Consider the following 21,320-nt stretch of genomic DNA (forward strand, 5'->3'; position numbering starts at 1 on the left):
GGCCCGTCTTTTGCAAGCTTGTGGTTTGAAGTGTGTGTTGGGTCTGTGCGTAGTAGTCATCTATAATAATGGAGTCTCCGAGCTCACTATGCCAATAGTCTTTTGGCCAATGTGAATAAAGAGAGACGTGGAGGGGGCATTACAGGCCTTTGTGTTGGAATGGAGACGTGGCAGCAATGCTGAAATGTCCCCAAGTTGTTCTTTTTCAGAGTTTGGCCTTTTGTATGGCCAGACCCTTGCACCTGCCACATGGGGACATGTCAAGGTGCCTCTCAGCTCGTGTCTTGTAGACTCTCGGAGCCCCTGCAGACATCAACCTGCTTATATATTCCTTTCTCACTTCGGTTCTTCCTCCTATAGGTAGCACAGAGACATATCCACTGTTTGCTGCAGCTGTGTCTGGTTCCAGAGTGGCAGTGAACCACCGAGTCTACCTCTCTTGCCTTGAGAGTGGCTCTGCCCAAACCAGGGACTGGCAGGATCCAGGAGTTCCACAGAACATGGGGGCAGATGGAATCTAGAGACTGTCAGTCCCCAGCGGTGGTAACATTGGGCCAGATGCTTAATGTGGGTTCATCAAACTAGTGAGAGTGTCGGTGCCTATCTTACTGGGTCATGAATCCACTTGCTCCACAGACTTGTCTTTCTCTGGAACCACATCAATGATACTCGGGTTAATCAGAACCTGTCCATGTACGAGGTAAACCAGGAAAGGAAGTTGATTAAAGGAGTTGGCTCCTTGCAGTCTGTGGCTAGGAGCCATTTGCTCTGTGTCATCCATGCCCTCAGCACAGGATGGCAGAGCAGCAGGATCTGCTGGAAAACAACATCTAGTTGTACCCCATTTTGGCCTCACTCTACCTTAGAGTGGACCAGACAGCGCAGTTGGGCCGTGAGGAGTTGCCTACACTCCAGGAAGGTAAATGTGAGCGGCTTCAGAGCCAACCAGTTGCATTGGTTAGGACTAGAGTGTAGTTTAAACACCTGAAACGCACTTCCTAACAGTTCTAGGAACTGGACTCCAGATGGAGGTGCCAACAGGGCTGGTATGCCCCGAGGCCTTACAGATGGCCGTACCAGGCTTGCTGCCTTCTCAAGGTGCAGCCGCTGAGTCTTTGGTGCCCCATCCTTTTAGAATAAGAACTCCAGTCCTATTGGATTAGGACCATTTCTTAATGGCCTCTTTCAAGACCTGTCTCTACATATGGTTACACTCTTAGGGACTAGATAACTAGAGACTTAACATGTGAGTGGTGGGACACTGTTCAACCCATTACCTGGTTCTGTCTCAAGTGTGGCAGCAGCCTCAGCAACACCATGCAGTCGACCTTCCTGACGAAGAGTTAGTCTTCTGTGGGCGTGTTCCCATAGCCATGCCGAGGCATGGGGAACAGGAACAACAACAAAAGCAAAGCAAAACAAACAAACAAACAAACAAAAAAATCCCAGTAACATGTGTTTTTAAAATCATAGGAAAAGCCCATTGTGGCCATGAATGTCTAAGATAACTTCATAATTCTGACTTTAGAGATCCCATCATCCCATTGGTCTTAAGGGAAATTTATACAGAGGGAGCTAGACAAGAACAACTTATAGACCAGTGGGATGCCTAAAATTATCAGGCAGGCTTTCTTGGCCTCTTTCTACCAGCACCTTTCTGGTCAAATTCCCTAATCTGCTCACAGATTCACTGATAGAATCTTCTTAGTGTTTTGTCAACAATTGTGTGTGCGTGTGTGTGTGTGTGTGTGTGTGTGTGTGTGTGTGTGTGTCTGTGTCTGTGTGTCTGTGTTTATTCTGCCCTTGTGTTCCTTGGACGTTAGGAGACCAGCCTGGGGTAGATGAGAGCAGGCGGTCTTACTTATGCCACCCAATGCCTCCCGTTGTAACCACTACCCTTTTCCCAAGGGCCCGAGGCTGGCTGTACCAGTTCTGTCAGTCTCTGCTCCTCCACTGGAGAGTATCTTTGACATAGATATGCCACTAGGAGCCAGCAGGTGGCTTCTGACAAGCCTTTGCAAAATGTGTCCCAGGTCCTTTCATATTGAAGGTCATTCCTTTCCTGAAGGTGTTAGGGACGGGAGGTGGGCACCCTGACCACATCAAAAACCCAGAGCTGCTGTTCTTAGAAAACCCATTCAGAAGCCTGGGGGCTTGTGAGGACCATGGTACACAGGAGGTGAACACAACCTGCCAGACTGTGCTAATTGCATAGGTCTTGGTCTCAACGAAGAAGGTAATGGACAGTGTGCTTCTGAAGGCTGAGGGGCTCCTTGGCAAGTGGGCTGGGAGAGGCCCTGTCCCTTCTCCTTAGGCCAGATTAGGGCCTAGTCTTCCTAAGAAACAACTGTTTCCAGGAAAGGAGCCGGAGGAGGGGAGAGGAGCTGTTTCCTTGCAGCTCTCTGGCTGCCCTGTCCTCATTTCCAGGTCCCTCCTTGATTTGACAAGCAGGTGGCCAAACACTGGGTAGAAATGGTATTTTTGTTGTTATTTCTAAGTTCTTTAGTCACGATCTTAGAATTGTTTGTTTATGTCTGCTTAAGTTTTTTGGTTTTTTGTTTTTGTTTTTAGAAACAGGGTTTCTCTGTGTAGCCCTAGCTGTCCTGGAACTCACTCTGTAAACCAGGCTGGCCTCTATCTCAGAGATCTGCCTGTCTCTGCCTCTGGAATTTAAGGCATGAGTACTGGAATTTAAGGCATGTGCCACCACCCAGCATCAACATTTAAGCCTGTTTTCCTTGTGCCAGATCTCAACACTCCTCCCTCTGGCCCTGGAGAGACAGGTCTGGTCACGTCAGTAGGTAAGAACACTGGGATTCAGGCCCTAGCGTTGAGTGTCTTGAGTTCCTTCTGTTCACTTCAGCTGCGTAGTATATGTATGCACTGAAGGCCACTTGGCCGCTGGGCGGGGAACTAGGAAAACCTCCTCCTCAGTAAAGTGTGTCTTGTAGTGATAAACACACATTTGATGGCTTGCTATGTGTGATGCCCACTGGATTACCTCTATTCAAAGAAGGGTTCTCATGAGATTCCTGTGTCAGAGTCACCCAGAGGAACCTGACCAGGAAAGTGGGCCAGTGGCATACCTTCCCTGACTGTACCCTGGTACAACCAAACTTGGAGAGACTGCTGCTCACAGGTCATGGTAACTGGGACGTGGCTGAGGCCTGTTTCAGAAAAGTGTCCCTAGGTCAGGCTTCTCAAGTTTGCCGGCGATGAATGGATTCATCGATGGCTTAGGGACCATAAATATCTCAACAGGCTGGAACAGTGGACTGAGTCTTTCAAGGTGACAGTTTTGAAGGGTGCCCATGGGTTGACACAACCTGAGAACAGTGTGATCTAAGACTAAACAGTGGAGTTGTGAGGAAGCCAACCACCTTGACTGCTCTTCTTCCACTGTATTAATAGAGAATAATGTGCAATGAACAGGCAGGGCCTCAGCAGAGTTCACTAGAACACTTCCTTCCTAGCTCCACTCTGTGAGAAATGCTGGGAGCCACAGAGAACCTAGGGTAGGGCAGGAATGGAAATGGAGTTTTGTAAGAAATAAACTTTGAAAGGTGACTGGGAGTGTTTACCCCAGAGGAGGAGGTAAGAGTAGACCAAAGGTTCATGGTGGCCCTGAGGGGAGTGGCACAGATGTGTGGTTATCTCAGAAGATCTGGGAAGGGCAGCTGCCCCTTAGTTGGTCAGTGCTACCCACTTTCACGATGCAATGGTCACTGCCTTGTAGGTTGGAACCTGCAGGTGCCCACATGAAGCCAGGCCCAGTAGGGAGACAGCAGTGTTGGGAGATGAGTCTTCTCACGCGTTTAGATCTGATGTTCCAAGCTGTATACCTGGGTCCCTAGATAGCAGTGAGCACCAACTGGAAATGGCAGCTGTGTCTGGGCTATAAGAGCCACAGAGAGTAGTTTCGTCTTGGGGCCCCATTTGCCAATAGCCATTAGAGCCGGACCACAGTGAGTGTGTCGGTAATGTCGGTGTTCTTTGGATCCAAATCTATTTTATAAAGCAAAATCATTAAAACCAAAGCATCCCCCTGGCAGTCATAAAGTAAGTAACCACCTGTCATTGGTACTTAACAAAAGGGGACCCTGTTGCCGAGCAGAGCGGCAGGAAGGATGCATCTTGTTGCTTAAGACAAAGTAATACTACTTCACGGACCCAAAATGTCAGTGTTAGGGAGCTGCCGTCTCAGAATACCCGTTTGCTGTCTCCTGCTGACCACCTTAATTACCTTCACTTCAAAATGATCCTGTGTAAGCGACTCCAAGCAGGGTATTGAAGGTAACTCTCAGTTACCTTAAGGCAAATTATTCTGTTTGCGGCTTGTCCTGGACTTCATCTTCTGAGGGATTTCACCATTGCTGTTGCCAAGATGAAATTCTCAGGACATAAAATTAACTATTCTAAGCTGAATAGCTCACTGGCATTTAATACAGTCATGTTGTCTGGCCAGCTCTATCTGGTTTCAACACATTGCTTTATTCAACGATAAGACTTCTTACCCACTAGGCAGTTGTTCCTCCTTCCTGCCACCCACAGCACCTGATAGCTACTGCTTAGTGTCTGAGGATCCGCCTCCTCTTGACACTGCACGTAGATGGAAGACACAGTGTATACGACCTGGTGTGCCTGACTCTTTCATTTCCCACAGTGCTCTGAGGTTCATCTGTATTTTGCCATGCATCATCCGTCATTCTTTTCCGTGGTGAAATAGAACCTCATCATATGTCTATACCGCGGAGTTTGTTAAATCCTTCACACATCGAGGGGTGGTTCTGTTCTTTACTTACTTTTTTTTTTAATGTTTAGCCTTATTTATTTTATCTCACATGTATGTTTTGTCTGTCTGTATGTCAAGGCGCCATGTGTGTGCCTGCTGCCAGCAGAGGCCACCAGAGGGCATTGGATCCCCTGGAATTGAAGTTACAGATGTCTGTGAGCCACTGTGAGGGTGCTGGAAATTGAGCCCAGGTCCTCTGCAAGAACAAGTACTCTTAACTAATGAGCCAAAGGATTTGGTCTTGAGTCACCTCATCAAAGGATGGTTCTTGAGGCCTAGTCCTGGCTGTCCTGATACTTACTCTGTAGAAGGCTAGCCTTGAACTCATAGAGATCAACTTTCACCTTCCTCTTGAGTGCCGGGATCAAAGGTGTGTGCCACCAAACCTAGTCCCTGTTTATATGTATGTGTATGTGTATATGCATATGCACATAAATACATACACATATACCTAGGAGCAGAATGTTTGTGTCATATGCTAATTCTATTTAATGTTTTAAAGAAAAAATTAATTGCTATGAAATACACTTACTATAAACCTTACCATCTTAACTAGTTTTCTGTTTGTTTTGAGTCAGGGTTTTACTCTGTAGTTCTAGCTGATCTGAAACTCACAGTGTAGAACACATTTGCCTTGACATTGAACTCAGAGATCTGCTTGCTTCTGCCTCCCAAGTGTTGGGATTAAAGGCTCCTGGCTCACCTTAACTATCAATGTACAGCTCAAAGGCATTTGATACTATCATATTATTTTACCATCAGTGCCACCGCCATTTCCAAAACTCCTGGCTTGGCAAAACAGATGCTGTAGCCATTTATAAAACAAAACAAAACAAACAAACAAAAAACCAGTTCCCTTCTTCCCCAGCTCCTGGCAATTATCATTCTCCCTATATGTTTGAATTTGTCTACACAGCTACTTCATATCAATGGAATCCTACAGTATATGGCTTTTTGGGGCTGGTCAATTTCACTTAGTTTGCTGTCTTCAAGACTCATCTATAGGATAAAGTAGTTAGACTTTCCTTCCTTGTTAAGGCAGACTACCACAGTGGAATGATTAGAGGTTTGTTTTGTTTTGTTTTCATAGTGCATTTATTTATTTATTGTGTGTGTATGTGTGTGTGTGCGTGTGTGCGTGTGTTGTGTGTGTGTGTATGTGTGTATGTGTTGCTTGTGTGGAGGTCGGAAGACTACTTGTAGAAACTGCTTCTCCTATTTCACCATGTGGGTCCTGCAGATGGGATTCAGGTGATCCGGCTTGATAGCAAGTGCCATTATCAGATGAGACATCTTAACCAGACATCTTAACCCATGCTTAGTGTTGTGGACCTGACAAAATCTAGCATCACCTGGGAAGAGAGTTTCAACGAGACATGGTCTAGATAAGATTGTTCTGTGATCACTTCTGTTAAGGTGGTTTGTTGAGGTGGGAATCCTCGCCCACTGTGATTAATACCGTGCACCTGAACTGTGTGAACGCAGAGAAAGCCCTCTGAGCCGTGAGCATGCGTACCTTCACTGCTCCCTGTTCCTGCTTATGGGTGTGATATGACTGGCTTCTTGAAGCTCCTACTGCTATGGCTTACCTGCTGTGATGGAGCGTAACCTTGAACTGTCAGCTAGAACAACCCTTTCCTCCCGTCGGTTGCTTTTGCCTGGATATTTTATTACAGCATCAAAAAACTTTCTTATTCTCATGCCCTTGTGTGTACCCGTGCACGCGTGCACGCACATGCGCATGCACACGCGCATGCACATACCGTGCACATAGAGGCACGCATGCGCCACATTTTGTATTCAGCTGTGAATACTCTTCTGTCTATCGGCTCTTCAGAACGATGCTACTTTACGACACCCATATAGGTATATATAGCCATAAATGGAACTGCTGAATCATATTGTAATTCTATTTTAATATTTTGAGGAACTCTATACTGGTTTTCATCGCAGCTGTGCCCTCTTACATTCCAAACAGCAGTACAGTACACAGGCAGTGTCTCCGTTTTCTCCTCATCCTCCCCAGCTCCTGTTAGGCTCCTCTCTTTTAATAGCCACTCTAGTGTGCTGAAGTGCTGCCTCCTTGTAGGCCTGATTTGCATTTCTCTAATGGCTAATGAGGTAGAGCATCTCAGCATATGCTCTGGTTAGCCAATTGTTTATCTGCTCTGCAGAAGTGTCCTTGGCAAGGTTTTGAATTGGGCTGCCCCTTCCTGTTTTTGTGTTACACTTCCAAACCTGCTGTTCCTCAGAAGCTACAACAATGTAAACGTTTGCAGCTTACTCGGTTAAGCCACCTGTTTGCCGAGAACTTAGGCCACCTACTTAGTCTGTGGGCACCTGAGGTGAGGAGAAAGAGCTGGCGGAGAGGCAAGAGTCAGAGTGTACCAGAAAAGTTGGCCAAGGGAAGTATCCACCTCTGACCTCCAGGTCCTCCTGGAACTCTCAGCAGATACCAGGAGAGCTATTTCTGTTTGACTCTGGCTCCCAGGCCATAGGGCTGCTTTTTCGTCTGCACTGAACTGCTAAGCATTGCAACACCCAGCGGACATCTTCTTGATCATCTCCTCAGTGGGGTAATGTGCTCAAGGAGCCTTTGACCAGCTGGCCTAAAGTCCAGAGGACAGAGCTTGCAGCCTAACGCCTGGGAGCAGACTGTCTCCAGCCAAAGTTGCAAATGATCCAGAAAGGAGATCTGGCCAGTGGTTGGTCATCCACACCATCTCCATTCCAAGAAACAGAGCAGCAGACAGGGACCAGCCCAGCTCTCTGAATCAGTCAGAAACAGATGAAGTCTACCTAGTTCAGGGAAGAGGTTGTTTCTAAATAATTCTCCCTCAGAGACTCCAAGCTCTGGCTCTCTTGCAATATCAAGCTGCCTAGTTGTTGTAAGATGATGGTCTCTGCAAAGGTCTGGGATGAGGGACACTGTGTGTGTGAAATGATCCCACCTCCCCTCAGCCTGAGACCTTCTGGAAGGCTTTTGCCTTTCAGAGATTTACCTTCAATACCCCTTACTACAAGTCAGATGCTGCTCACTTGGAAATGACTTAAAGTTCATTAGGAATTAGCCAAGTTTTATAGATATGTTGGGTGAGACCCAGAGGAGATTCTGATAGAAGAAAAAGAGGTCTCAAATGTCAGGACCCAAAGAAACCCAGGAGAGGCTCACTCAGTACTTGGGCTTTTTCCAGCACTTTTCACCATCTCTCCCCTAAACCTCTCCAGCCCAGGGGTTGGCCTTCACTTCCCTTCCCCCAGACTTCTCTTTTCCTGTATAACCCAGCCACCTAGGTCGCATACTCTTGGCTTTTAGCTCCACTCTTGACCTTTACCTTGGCCTCCTCGCCTGCAGTTCCTCTCTTGATTCGCTCGCCCTCTCTCTTCTCTTCTCTCACATACCCCCCACCCTGGCCAGGTCCAGATTTGACAGGCTGGGCTCTTCCAGATGGCCTCTGGCTGTTCTCTCCCTTCTCAGTTATACACAGGGGGCAGCCAGGTCTCCCACCTCTCCAGTTTTCATTCATCAAATACATTGGTTTATTGTTTGCTTGCTTGCTTGTTTGTCCTAGACTGGGGATGGCCCAGGGCCTGGACAGGTGTTCTACTACTGAGCTGGGCTCCCAGTTCCAGTTCTGTTTTGTTTTGTTTGAGACCATCTTAATCTTGGCTGTCATGGCAAGACTGTCATAGACAAGACTGGCGTTGAACTCATAGGAGATCTACCCGCCTCTGCCTCCTAAGTGCTTAGATGAAAGGCATGAGCCACCACGCCCAGCTTCTCCTCCGTTTTTACTTTATTATTTTATTTTTTTCCTTTGATTTAGTTTCTTGTGTTTCTGTCAATTATAGTGAAATTCACAAGAAAGAATATTGGCCCTGTGACTGTGCAATCATGTTGAGGGGTCGGCCAGAACTCAGTAGTGAGGCTTCATATTAGGCCCAAGTTTAACCCAAAACACCAAAGCAAACTACAATTGAGTGACATGGGTCCATTACATCACTCCCAGGGGATCCCCTATACCCACTGCCCACACTCATAGTTTCACAGCCTCCACTTATCAACCACCACTCTGTACTCTGTCTCTTGAGATTTGCCTGTTCTGTGTCCATCGATATTAAGTCACGTGACCCCATGACCTGTGAAGCATTGTCTCTGTAAGGGCCAACCCCTCTCCCACAAGCTATCTGTCCTTTGCCAGAGTCAGGGAATTTTCTAAGTATCCAGAATGAGAGCCACGAATGCTGGCCCCATCTATATTTGACAGTGGGATTGGAAGTGGGAAGAGCAGGCATTCAAGGTCACCCTTAGCTACACAGAAATTTCAAAGCCAACCTGGGTTACATGAGAAATTAGCACAGGGGAAAAACAACAACAACAACAAAACAAAAAAAAAACTGCAAAATGAATGAGAACTCTGCTGAAGTTAATAGTGAAATCATCCTTTGGGGGTTTCCAACTATCTTAACGGCCTCTATTCTCATCAAAGCATGTGGCCCCATAGGCACTGTCCTCCAGGTTGGGTCTTCCCTGTGGGGAAGGAGAGCAGAAAGTCCAGAGGCATCTGCAAGCCACCCAGGACCCAAGCAGGTTGGACAGCAGCTCTGAGAGCTGGCTCAAGTGTGGCTGCTCTCCCAGAGACTGCAGGAGAAACCCCCCTGCCATCTAAACTTAGAGTGCTCTCCTGAGCCTCTGAGAAGCGGCTTCTCACATCTCATGTGTGAGAATCAGGGAAACCCTCATTCATCTGCCAAATTCAGGACGCACCCCTGACTGCTCCGGCCTTGTCTTGCTGCCTTTCCTCAATCTCATCTGGGCGTGCTCTCTTAAAGGGGAAGTGAAGCATTATGACTGGCCGGGGCCCACAGCCAGGAAATGTCTACTAGAAGAGGGCCGTTGCCCAGCATGTCGTTGGCTCAGCCTCCTTATCCAAATGGCCAGGCTGCCTCTCCAGGAAGTGTAAGTGTGAAAGCAGGGTATGGTGGCCCGCCACCCAGGATGGCGTGGGGCTGGACTCAGGTCACAGAAGAAAGTCTGGCAGGCAAAGCATGCTGGCAGCCTGAGATGCATGCACTCGGAGAGATGAGCTTCTGTGCAGACCTGAGCTCCCGGTCTGTGGGCAGAAGCTGGAGCAGAGACAGGGCTGAGGAAGCCGATGGGGACAGCAGCTGCCTCAGAAAGAGGTCAGGAGTAGGAGGCTCAGGACTGATCTATTTTGGACAGCCCTTCTGGAGGCTCAAGCCTCGGGTCTGGGGAGGAAAGGAATGGAAATTTTTATAGCATACCTTTGAGAGCACTGGGAAGCCAGCTATCATACCCCATACTTTTTGCCACCCCCACTCTGCAGCGTTCACATGCAGCTCAATCGGAACTTCATGCCTTTATACCCTGGGAGATTGCTTTTCGCTGTTGTTTCCATATGCTGTCTCTGCTAAGAAATGTTTTGGGTCTTCTCAAATGGTGCACACAACTTAAAACCCATGGGCTGTGTCCCTATTCACATATGGCCCTCGGTCCAGTGTGTACACCCTGTGAGCCTCGTATATACCATGTGGCGGTTCCTCCTCTGTCTCCCCGTTCATTATGATTGGTAGTGTTAGTGGCTTGCTTTTAAACTAGAATTTTGTTTCCTGCATGCCCACGGAGCAGGGAAAGGGATAGTTCATGTATCTGCAGGCACCTGGTTTCTCACAAATAGGCTTCAGGGTGAGTGATTGATGGAGAAAAGACAGGCCCCTGCTATAGTGTAAGCTTCTTTCTGCCCCAGGTTTTTGTTTGTGTGGTAGTGATGGCTGGTCCTAAATAAAGTAACAAAAGTGTAGCTTTCAACAAAACAACTCAAGCTTTTCTTTCTGAGAGAAAGGGGAGAGAGGAAGGAGCGGAGAGGGGAAGGAAAAACGTGCGTCTCTGTACGCATATGTTGACAGGCATAACCACACCCTACTTCAAGACAACTTCCTGTTTGCCACTGCCAACTGCCACTCCAAGGAGAACAGACGTGGTTCCGTTAGTGGCTGCTGGGGGACCATGACAACCTGTTGGGTGAGTGGCTCTGAGTGACACTAGGAACTCAGCACTGAGTAGAGACTTTGTACCTTCTCTTGGAGGAGACCAGGGCCCTGTGCTGTCCAAGTTGGAGGTTGACACAGAAATAAAGCAGAGGTCGCCTGTCTTTTTGAACCTGTGTCCTCAAACAGTGTGCTCCCAGGATTCATCTGAATGGAAAATTTTCAAGTTGAGGGTAGGGAGAAGGCTGTGAACCATCTACTTAGGAAAGCTACTATGTTTTTTTTTAAACCTACCTTTTCATATATCGAGAAATTTCTATCAAGAAATTTTATTAATCCTTCCAACATTATTTAACAATGAGTGTAATGAGGGCTCACTGGGGCAGGACCTATGCTCAATGCCAGAGATAAGCCAGACTCCTGCCTCCACGCTGTGCCCATGTGTAAGACAGTGAAACCAGCAGTTACAACATGTGATGATTATATACTGAGGAAAAGGCTTGTCATGCCAGAAGCTTCCTGCCGAGATAGGATCTCTGATGTGGGTGATGTCTCCCTCATATGTGTAGGGAACTGGGGTTCATGAGGTTAAATTATTAGCCCAAGTCACAGGGCTAATGAGTGACAGAGCTGGGATTTGAGCCCAGTTCTTTCTGATTCCAGAAACCATAGTGTTTGGTCCATATTTCTGTTAACTCTGAACTGGTGGAGCATGAACATTTCCTATTCAGAACATTTTCTAAAAGTACAATCTGAAGACCTTAGCCTTTTTCCTATCACAAGACTGAAGCCACTCCTGGCATAACTTGGCACAGAGGCCTGGGCACTTCTCTGCCTCCTACCTCTGGGATCTATCTCTGTGAGCTATGGGCAGACCATGCCCACAGCAGACAGGAAGGCGCCTTGGTGTGCATAGCCCAAGACCCTGAGTAAAGCTGCTGACGGTTCCGTCAGACAGCCAGAGACACCGAATTCAGCATTCAGGTATTTTCAGTATTAGGAATGCCAGCCAGTCATAGACTTCAAAGATACCCAGGATTGTGTCTCCCATTTGTAGCATCTGCCTTCACCTGTCCCTTCTGTGTGCCTTGGTTGAGGGTAAGTTCAACCAGGCCTATTTAAGGTGAGCTCAGTGGTTTATCCAAAAGCAGGAAGCTACCAGAGCCATGGAGACTCTTGTCCAATACTTGTAGAAGAGAGAGATGCCAATGGAGAAGGCTAATACAGACCCCTTGGCAGTCCACCACTGCCTGGCTGAGACCGGGGAACAGCTAAGGCAGTGAGAAGCCTTGTTCTGTTTATTTGAGTGCTGGCGTTTTGACATAGGCTTACCACATGACTTAGTCCTCCAACTCTGAATCCTCCTGCCTCAGTTCCCAAGTGCTGGAATCACAGGTGTGTAGCACCACACCTGACAAGAAAGGCTTAGCGCTTTTGAGGGGGTAGCAGGTCTGGCTGCATACAGAGGTCAGCAAAGGGTGAAAGGCAGCTGCTCTCAGAAGCGCAGGTCTGTCCTCCAGCCTCTGAGAGAAGAGACGTAATGGCCATGCTGGAGTCTGGACAGTTCTATCTCCCACCTTTCAGAAACTCTCTGGTTATTAAGACTCAGTACAGGGCAGCACCTATGGTTTCATCATGATGCAGTGCTCACATCCTGGGGCCATCGGCTGGGGATGTTTTTGATGAAGTCAGATGACACTCATTTTGCTATCCCTCCCTACTTCATATCTGCATCTGTTTTCCCTGCTCTGCCCTCTCTGTTTAAGGGGGTTATAGCGCGTACTACCCACTCCATCCTGTGTCCTTCCCTCTGCCCTCTCATCTGTATACTAATTATTAAGTAGTGATTAATGCTTACGAGTTATTTGTGGTCCATTCCGTTTCTCATAGATTAGCTGTTTTATTTCACTTACAAGGTTTCTCAGATTGACCTAGGCCTCTTACCAGCCATTTTCGATTATCTTCTTTGTATTTATTATTATTATTATTATTATTATTATTATTATTATTATTGAAAACAATACTACGGGGAATGTCTATGAACTGTCTACCCTTCACTTTGAGGATAGTTCCTTGAGATCACCTTTTTAAGCTATCAGTTGATTACCAAATCAAAGGCTGTGATTTTTTTACTTCCTGTTATTATCACTGGGGTACACTCCAGAAAAAAATCATAATCCCTCAAAAGTACTCCTCGCAAGCATACACAGGTTTGTTTCTCAAGAGTTTCCCCTGTAGTCAGGCTGAGGGTCTGGTGAGAGCATCCCTGAGGGCTGAGGAAACTATTTGAGGCCCTTGGAAAATCCCTGGGACTGCCCGGATCCTACCCAGCAGAGGCTGGTGCCAGAAACATGTGCTTCAGTATGAGAGCCAAGCTGAGGAGCAGGTGGGAGGAAGAATGCTTCTAAGAGCAAAGATAAGGCGCAGCCTTTACACTCAAACTACACACAGGAACCCTGGGGCAGCTCTGGGAGGAGGAAATGCATGCTCCAGACCTGCTGGAGAAGTTGCCTTTCTAAAGGGTGGAGGGAAGGGGCTATTCCAGGCAAACAGCATGGGGAGAGGGAAACCATCTTTGGGACCGGACAGACAAGCCTGGACTCTCTTTCCAGCTACTGAGGCCAGCACAGCCCCAGTCTTCGTTCATAACTGTGCTGAACTTCTATGAGGTCTCTTGCTAGGACGCTAGCAGTTGTGACTTCTTGAGACCTGCAGAGTGGGCAGTAGCTTGCACTCTGCCTCACGTAGTGGGTAGATGATCAAGAAGTAGAGCTCTTACTCTCAACTGAATGAACAGTGTGGAATGACCAGATGGCTGAGGAAATGCCAGAAACCTAAGGATGCTGGGAAGTAACCTGACAGAACTATATGGAACGGAACTTAGCAGTGTAAGCCACTCATCTTGCATGAGTCTGTGTCAGACAACTTAGTGCCTGAGGTAGCTCGTGGTCGCTGGTAGTATGTAGGAGGAGTGAAAAAGCTGTGATAAAGTCGTATTTCTTTAAGGAATCAACCTCCCAAGCCACTCTGATACTAACATTTGGTGGGGGTGGAGGGTAGAGGAGCAGGTATTGAGAAAGAGTTTCCCTGGAATTCACTCTGTAGACCAGGCTGGCCTGGAACTCAGACCCAGCTTAAAGACATTGCTACACTTCCCCCAACCCCTGCCCCAGATTAAGGATTGGGATACCAGGGACTCTCATAACTGGCATAGAGCATGCTTGTCAAGGCTCTGCTTCCTACTACTGTCTGTTTTCCTCTCCTTGAGTCCTCCATGCCTTCCTTTTCTCCTCACTGAGGTAGGTAGATGCAATATTCTCCCTCCAGTGTTGGTGCCAGATGTAATGCTTCACTTTGATTACAAGGATTCCACCCAAACTCTAGCTATGGCCCCTTACATACTATTAACAATAGTACACTTCTGTGTGCTCAGAAGTCTACCATATACCTGACTTACCTCACAGCACTTAACTCTTAGAGTTCAGGAGTTCTTCTCCTTCGATTCTGCACACGAGGAAACCGTGACTCAGAGATGTAGCAGGTTGCCAAAGGTCACAGAACCGGGCAACATCAGATCTAGAGATGGGCATGGTTCTCAAATTTGGTCTCCCTCTGTTTCTGCTGCTGATAGCCCAGGGATGCCTGCCTCACAACTGCTTTGGTTAGCATGGCTTCTTAGCCAGGGTCCCTGCTCTGTCCGGCTCCCCTTAGATTCCAGTTTCCTTTTTAAAATAAAAAGTCTCTGTATGTGTGTGTGTGACTGTGCATGTCACAACACTCACACGGAGATCAGAGGACATCCTGCGGGAATCACTTCTCTCTCTGCGCTGTGTAGTAGGTCCTAGAGATAAAACTCAGTTTAGTGGACATCCTTACCCACTGAGCTATCTCACCCACCCATCCCGTTTCCTTTTGGATGGAGTTCACTTTGGATGATGGCCCTCTTGGCGCCTCCCCTCGTGGCTGCAGCTGAAGGAGACTGCACTGTCACACGAGTGAGCCAGATTCTGACTCCTGCCCACATTTGCTCACACAGCCGCGGGAGGCTGCACGGGTGCCTGTGGGGTCCCAGGCCTATTAGGATGAGGTTGGTCCCTTAAAAACAAATACTGGAAAAGTCCCAACAACTTCTTCCTGAAGGCAGTATCAGAAACAGCACTAGATGCCTGCGGCTAACTCAGCCATTCCTGAGACAGCTCCGTGGTGGATTAAATGCAGGACATTGACGCTAAGAGCATAAAAATATCCCCTGGACAGTAATGGCGTGGAAGGAGGGTCCGAGTTTGACTCAAGTGGAAAGAACTAAAAATACAGTAGGGCTCTCATTCCTCTGTCGGTGGCAGCGAGGCCCCTGCCTGCTGGTCCATAGGACTGACCTCTAGAATAGTACCTGGGTATTCAAGGAATACATGTGGTGGTGCTGCTGCTGCTGCTGCTGCTGCTGCTGCTGCTGCTGCTGCTGCTGCTGCTGGTGGTAGTGGTAATGGTGGTGCTGAGCTCGAAAAGAGCAGCTGTGGAGGGCATGACCTAGACTTCCTGAGGAATAAAATGTGAAAAAGTAAAAGGGTTCATCTAGGCTTTCCTTCCTTTGGTCCTGGGACCTCCAGCTCTAGGATAGTAGTTTTAATCCCCCTAAGGGATTTAGAAATGTTCAGAGAGGGAGGCTTCCCTACTCCACAGTACCCTCTTCCAGGCTTCTTGGTCCACAGCATCTTCCAAGATCAAAATGGAGGAGATCCAAATCAAGACATGAGCTCAGAGGAACACTAAATGTAATGTTGTCTTCGGCAAGCGGAAAAGCCACTTGGGAAAGGAGCCATTCCTGGGAGAACACAGAGAACTAGACTTACAGATGACAGGGATTTAGAAAAGCAAAGGGGAATTAAATCCTGATGTACTGGTGTGGGAGGGGCAGTGGGGATGTGGTACAGGGCAGCATTAGTAATTGGAATGGTGAGGACAGCAGACAACCCAGGTAGCATTATCAGGAGCTCATTACACAGTGGCACCTTCCAAGCCCCTTTCCTCCCACATCATGCCCAGGAGGCACTGTCTCTGAGTTACATCTCTGTCACCCCTGGGTGGTTGTTGTTGTTTTGTTTTAAATTGTTACATTCATTCACTTTTGTTTTATGTGTTTTGCTTGCATGTAATACGTGCATCACGTGCATACTTGGTGCCATCGGAGGTCAGAATAGGGCATTAGATTTCCTGAAACCAAAGTTACAGATGGTTGTGGACCACCATGTGGGTGCTGAGAGTTGAACCTGGGTCTTCCATGAAAACAATAAGTGCTCTTAATGGCTGAGCCGTCTCTATATTCCCCCCACCCCCTTTAAAGACTGGGGTCTCACTATGTGATCCTGGCTGGCCCGGAACTCTATGTGTAGACCAGGCATGACCTTCATCACAGAGACCTGCTACCACCCCTGCCTCTGTAGCACTAGGATTAAAGGTTCGTAGCACCACACTGACCTACCTATGTTTTAAAATTAAAATTAGTTTAATCCTTTTGAAAAAGTAAAAGGCTCAGGTCCTAAAAGACATCCCCAGATCAACATAGATTGCCTAGCTTTGTGACTTCGTGTCTAATTACTTTTCTATTGTTGTGATAAGACCAAGGCAACTTAAATGTTTAATTTGAGCCTACAGTTTCATTGTGTTACAGTCCATGAGGGCAGAGCAAGACAGCTGAGAGTTTACAAATTAATATACAAGTATAAGGGGGAAAGGGAGGAAGGGAGAGGGGGAGGGGAGGAAGGAAGGAGGGAGAGAGACAGACTAGGAATAGCTTGAGTTTTTTTTTTTAACTTCGAATCCCACCTGCAGTGACACACCTTCTTCAACAAGGATCTTTCTGGTCCTTCCCAAACAGTTCCGCCAACTAGAACTGAGTCTTCAAATACAGGAGTCAGTGGGAGACATTCTTACTCAAACCACCAGACCTTGGGCAACTCACTGTCTTTCTTAGCCTTAGATTCCTCGGCTAGAATGGAAATACTGATAGGCCATTTAAGGGGTTGAATGCCTATGTGCTATCTAAAGTAAGTCTATGTAGTAGAGTTCTGGGAACACAGATACTTCTTAATATACAACTGATAATAAGCATAGTAAATAAAAGAAGTTAATAAGTGGCCAAGTGAGAGAAGTGGTGAGACCAGTTCCAGGTCGTCTGTGAAGGTCATTATTAATGTGCTGGATATTTAAATCCGTGTGGGTGGTCTCAGAGCAGAATTCTGATTTCTCTTAAGCAGGCGAATACTAGGCACTTAGAGCACTTTTAGCTTATGGTCTGGAAATAAGTATGTAGCAGGAGATGTAAACTGGTGTAGGCTTACACATTGGGAATGTTGTATCACCTTAAGGAAAGGTCCTAAATCACTTTAAGTGCTAGTTTTCAGAATGCCAGACAGGAAGAGAGTAGCTAAATATTCTGCAGTATGTAATGACTGAGCGCGACAGCCTGTGGGAATTAGATATGCATACAAACATAAAACAATGCTAGATGAAGAATAGCCCGGAATATCGGTTGATTACAGTTTTATTAATATAGCTGTGTACACTCACAAAGCCTGAGAAATTTTGGGGGAAAGGGTCCTTCTCTCTAACATTGCTTAAGTCTATAAAATATTTCCATAGTGAGTGAGAAATAGAATGTTCAGAAGAACTAGAATCATGACAGGGGTCTACCTAAGGCAGGCACTTGACCAAAACATGTTGGAAGCTTTGCCCACAGAAGGCTACCTGTATAACAGTGTCTTTTTGTAGGTAACATGGACCCTGCTATCTTTGATCACCATCCCCACCGTTCATCCAGGCACAACTATGTAAGGCTTCTATAGGCAGGTCTTCACATGCTAGACTTCCATAGATTGATGCCAACAAGGGTCTTCCTGTTAAGTGTGCCCATTCTGCCCTGCCTGGGACAGCAGTTCCACACATTTGCAAAAGTGTACTTGCAGGCCGCTGATGCAGTGAAGCCCTGATGTTGAACTCTGGTCCTGACATCCTAAATGTTTATGTGGCTTTTCTCACCTGCCCCAACAGGGGTCACATTTGCTCCTACAGTCCAGGAGTCTGAGATGCTCACCCCTCCTTGAGCTACCATAAAAGTGATTTTTTTCCTTTTGCCAACTCAATTCAATGTAAAATTACACATTTAACAAATCACAGAACTTGATCTTCAGATCTCTTCTATGCAACTTGTTCTTTCAATTGGATATTTAAGAAGGATGTATGCAGGCTGGAGGTGCAATTTATAGGGTAGAGTGATTACCTGGCAGGCAGAGCCCTGGGTTTAATCCTCAGGACCACATAACTTACGTGTTGTGGCTCAGGCCTATAATTTCAGCACTTGGGAGGTTGAGGTCGGAAGATCAGAAGGTCAGGGTTACCACAGCTACTTAGTAAACTGAAGACTAGCTTGGGACCCAAGAGACCCTACCTCAACAAGCTGGAAAGGGAGGTGGGAGGATTGCTTATGAAGAAGAAACAAAGAAAAACATAAAACCAAGAAAAATAATTGATTTGATGTTTATGCCAGTTTATAGGTATAATGTGTGGGCCAAGACCATGACCACAACTTCTCTATGAAGTCAGTGATTTCAGAACCACCAGTCCCCTCCCCCTTCTTGTATTTCAATGACAATTTCTTGCCATTACTTAATTTTTTATTAATTTTAATTGATTTTTTTAAGTCTAACAGGCATCATACAGCATTTTCATGTGTGTCTTTATGTGCTATTCCCATTCATTCCCCTCCAATCCCACTACATCTACAGTTCTTAACCGTTAATTTAGGAAAATAAGGATGTTGTTACTCAGTATTCAAAGGCTAATGAGTGATGCTTTTGTACATCCCACTCCTCATCAGCTTTGAACAAGTCAGTGAATGAGGCCAGAGGAAATCGTGGAAGAGCCGTGGTAGAAATAAAAATCTTATTTTAGAGTCATAAAACGAAGAAAAGAAAAAGACAGACAGACAGGCAGAAAGGAAGGAAGGAAGGAACAAAGGAACGAAGGAACGAAGGAACGAAGGAAGGGTTTCTTAAAATGGTATTTCTGAAGGGCACAAAGCTCCAAAGAAGAGGGCTTAAGGGAAGAAAGATGGGTTCTGGTTCCATCATGGCCACAAACCAGGTCTTCCCTCTGGGCCTTGCAAAGGAGATGAGGCCAGGTCTCTTGTATTGCCCACTCCTAACCTTTAGTGACTTTGTGTTCTTTGATCTTGCTCACAGCACACCCCATTTCCTTCCCAAGAGGCAGTTGGGCCCATGTCCAAGGCCCGATTCCTCAAGCAGTCATTAGTTCTGACCTTGGCAATCACCTGGTCTCTGAGTTTCCAATAGCCAGTCATTTGTGAGGAGGGTAGATATGCTTAGCCGCTCTTCTAACGGCCAATTTTACAAAAAGCGAGTTCTTCCACGGAAGAGCCCACTCACATGAGGTATTTCAGCACTCCGCCTGTAATTATCCTGTAACATCTAGGGACTGTGAGATATGAGGAGCAGATATTAGGAGGCATTGTATTTGTAGTTGAGGGGGAAGGCGGCCTGAGAATCCATCTAGGGACCTACTTCATTTATAGATGAGGTCATGGAAGCCAAGAGAGAGCTCAACATTGGGAGAGCTCAGTTAAAACTACCACCAGGGTGTTAGGACCCAGGGTGTGCTGCGTCCCAGCCCTGTGCTATTTCTACAGCATTCGAACAGATCTTGGTTTTCATAACCTTTCGTGATAGTTTCTGGGAATAAAGCATGCATGTAGGAGTTCACCCTGAGCCAGCAAGGATTATTGCCACGGAATCATTCCATAGAGGTAAAATGTAAACGCTGGTCAGGTAAAACACCCGACAATCAGGTGAGCCTCAAATACTGTAGAACCCAATTCCAAAGGGTCTACTTTGAGAGACCCTTGGTATGAGGGATGGTAGAGAAACCCTAACCTGCCTTCAAAGGACACTCTGGCTTTTTTTTTTTTCTGTCCCATCAGCTTCCTATTACAGCAGCCGTGACAGCTCTCGGCTGGAGGGAGACTGTGATCCGCCACCTCTCCATTCCTCCACCTTTATCGTCACTGACACTGAAGACTGTAGATGTGTGATCTCTAGTTCTTCCCATCAGGACCTCTACTGCCACCGTCATCCATTTCTTCAGCGAATATTAATCAGCTAATTATTTGTAGGCACCGGAGAGCCAGAGGGGATTTAGGATTTCAGGAGCACCCTGTAGAGGTTGATATGTCTTTCCCGGAAGTGTGTACAAAGCTTTCAGGCACGTGGAAATGGACTCCTTTAGACACCCTAACTTTTATCAAATCCATCACTCTCCAACTGTTAGTAACCACCATCAGGGTGCATATCAGAACCTAGCTTCTTGAATCTACTGCCCTGGTCACATCTGCCTTCTTCCTGTTGGTCCAAGAAGACGGGAGCTGGCAGGGTGTGAATGAATGGGGTGTCTGAGCTCAGACCTCTAGTGCTTCCTAGAGAAGCACAGGAAGCTGCCCCCCACCCCCAAGTCCATGCACCACTTTGTGCTTCTGCTTCAGGCATTTGGATCCTGGTCTGTGTTGTGGTTTTGGACCTCTGTGAGCTTAAAGAGGCCATGGCTGAGATACATCAGTAGACTGTACCATGCTGAGCCATGCTGGGCCTTTAAAAACTCTGAAAGATCCTCCCATCATGCCCCCCCCAACCCCTGAATCCCATGCTACTCGTATGCTGGAGAATTCATGCTAAGAGTTCTGCCCTGCCCACTGCCCCAGGAGACCCGAGTTGCTGTCTGGGGATCACGTTGGTTTTGTGGTTGATCCACTGTGTCAGGTGACACCTGCTACTCCAGTGGAAGTGGTTTTTGCAGAAGGATAGAAATGTCTCCCTGGAGAATCCTGGGGTTAGCTTAGCATGCCATTTGATACAGAAGTCCCGACTGCAGTCATTGTAAGTTGGCATCGAAGTCAACATCAGAGCAAACGTCAGAGGCTGTGGAGGTGCGACCCTGCCAGCAGAGGGTTGCTTTGTGCCTGTGGTGTTCACGAGTGTGGGTGAAGGTGGGACCCACTGGCCACGGATGCTGTGCTGAATTCTGTTCTTTCTCCCCTGTAGAGAGAAGACACAGTTCAATGTGCAGGCCTTCTCCCTCTCCAGCAGCGTCTCCAGCCTCCAATCTCCGGACATCACTAGCACAGGCAAAGACAAAAGCCTGTGTCAGCGGCCATAACGCTGTCAGCAGCACCTCAAAGCCATTTAAAACGCCCAAAGACAATCTACTTACCTCCAGCAGCACACAGCACACAGTCTTCTCTGCAAAGGGACCAAGGGATAAACCATGGTGAGTCCAGGTGCTGGGCAGCTGAGACTCTCTCTGCCCTCCCCCACTCTGGCTTTGACTCTGGGTGTCATGTTCAGAAATCTGAGGTACTGAGGCAGGAACCCAGAAGGAAGGCACGAGGAGGCCAACTGCTAATCTTTAGTAACTAGAGGGAGCATGGGGCCTTAAAAGTGCTGTATGTCTCAGG

The 21,320-nt window shown here is 47.1% G+C and overlaps 1 protein-coding gene across 42 annotated transcripts in view; it reads left to right on the forward strand.

Annotated features, from left to right (window-relative positions):
• Atxn7l1 (ataxin 7-like 1) overlaps positions 1 to 21,320 on the forward strand; it is a 224,316-nt gene that overhangs the window by 154,392 nt on the left and 48,604 nt on the right. For 24 of the 42 annotated variants that reach the window (XR_015622009.1, NM_001427851.1, XM_087553735.1 and 21 more), the window contains 1 exon segment: positions 20,908 to 21,133. Coding sequence is in view for 31 of the 42 variants with exons in the window: in NM_001427851.1 (NP_001414780.1) it covers positions 20,908 to 21,133 (226 nt within the window). In the remaining 11 variants the exon portion in view is untranslated. 42 annotated transcript variants of the gene reach the window in all.

Source organism: Rattus norvegicus, chromosome 6 (genome assembly GCF_021556685.1).
Source record: "Rattus norvegicus strain SHRSP/BbbUtx chromosome 6, alternate assembly SHRSP_T2T, whole genome shotgun sequence".
Lineage (NCBI taxonomy): Eukaryota > Metazoa > Chordata > Mammalia > Rodentia > Muridae > Rattus > Rattus norvegicus.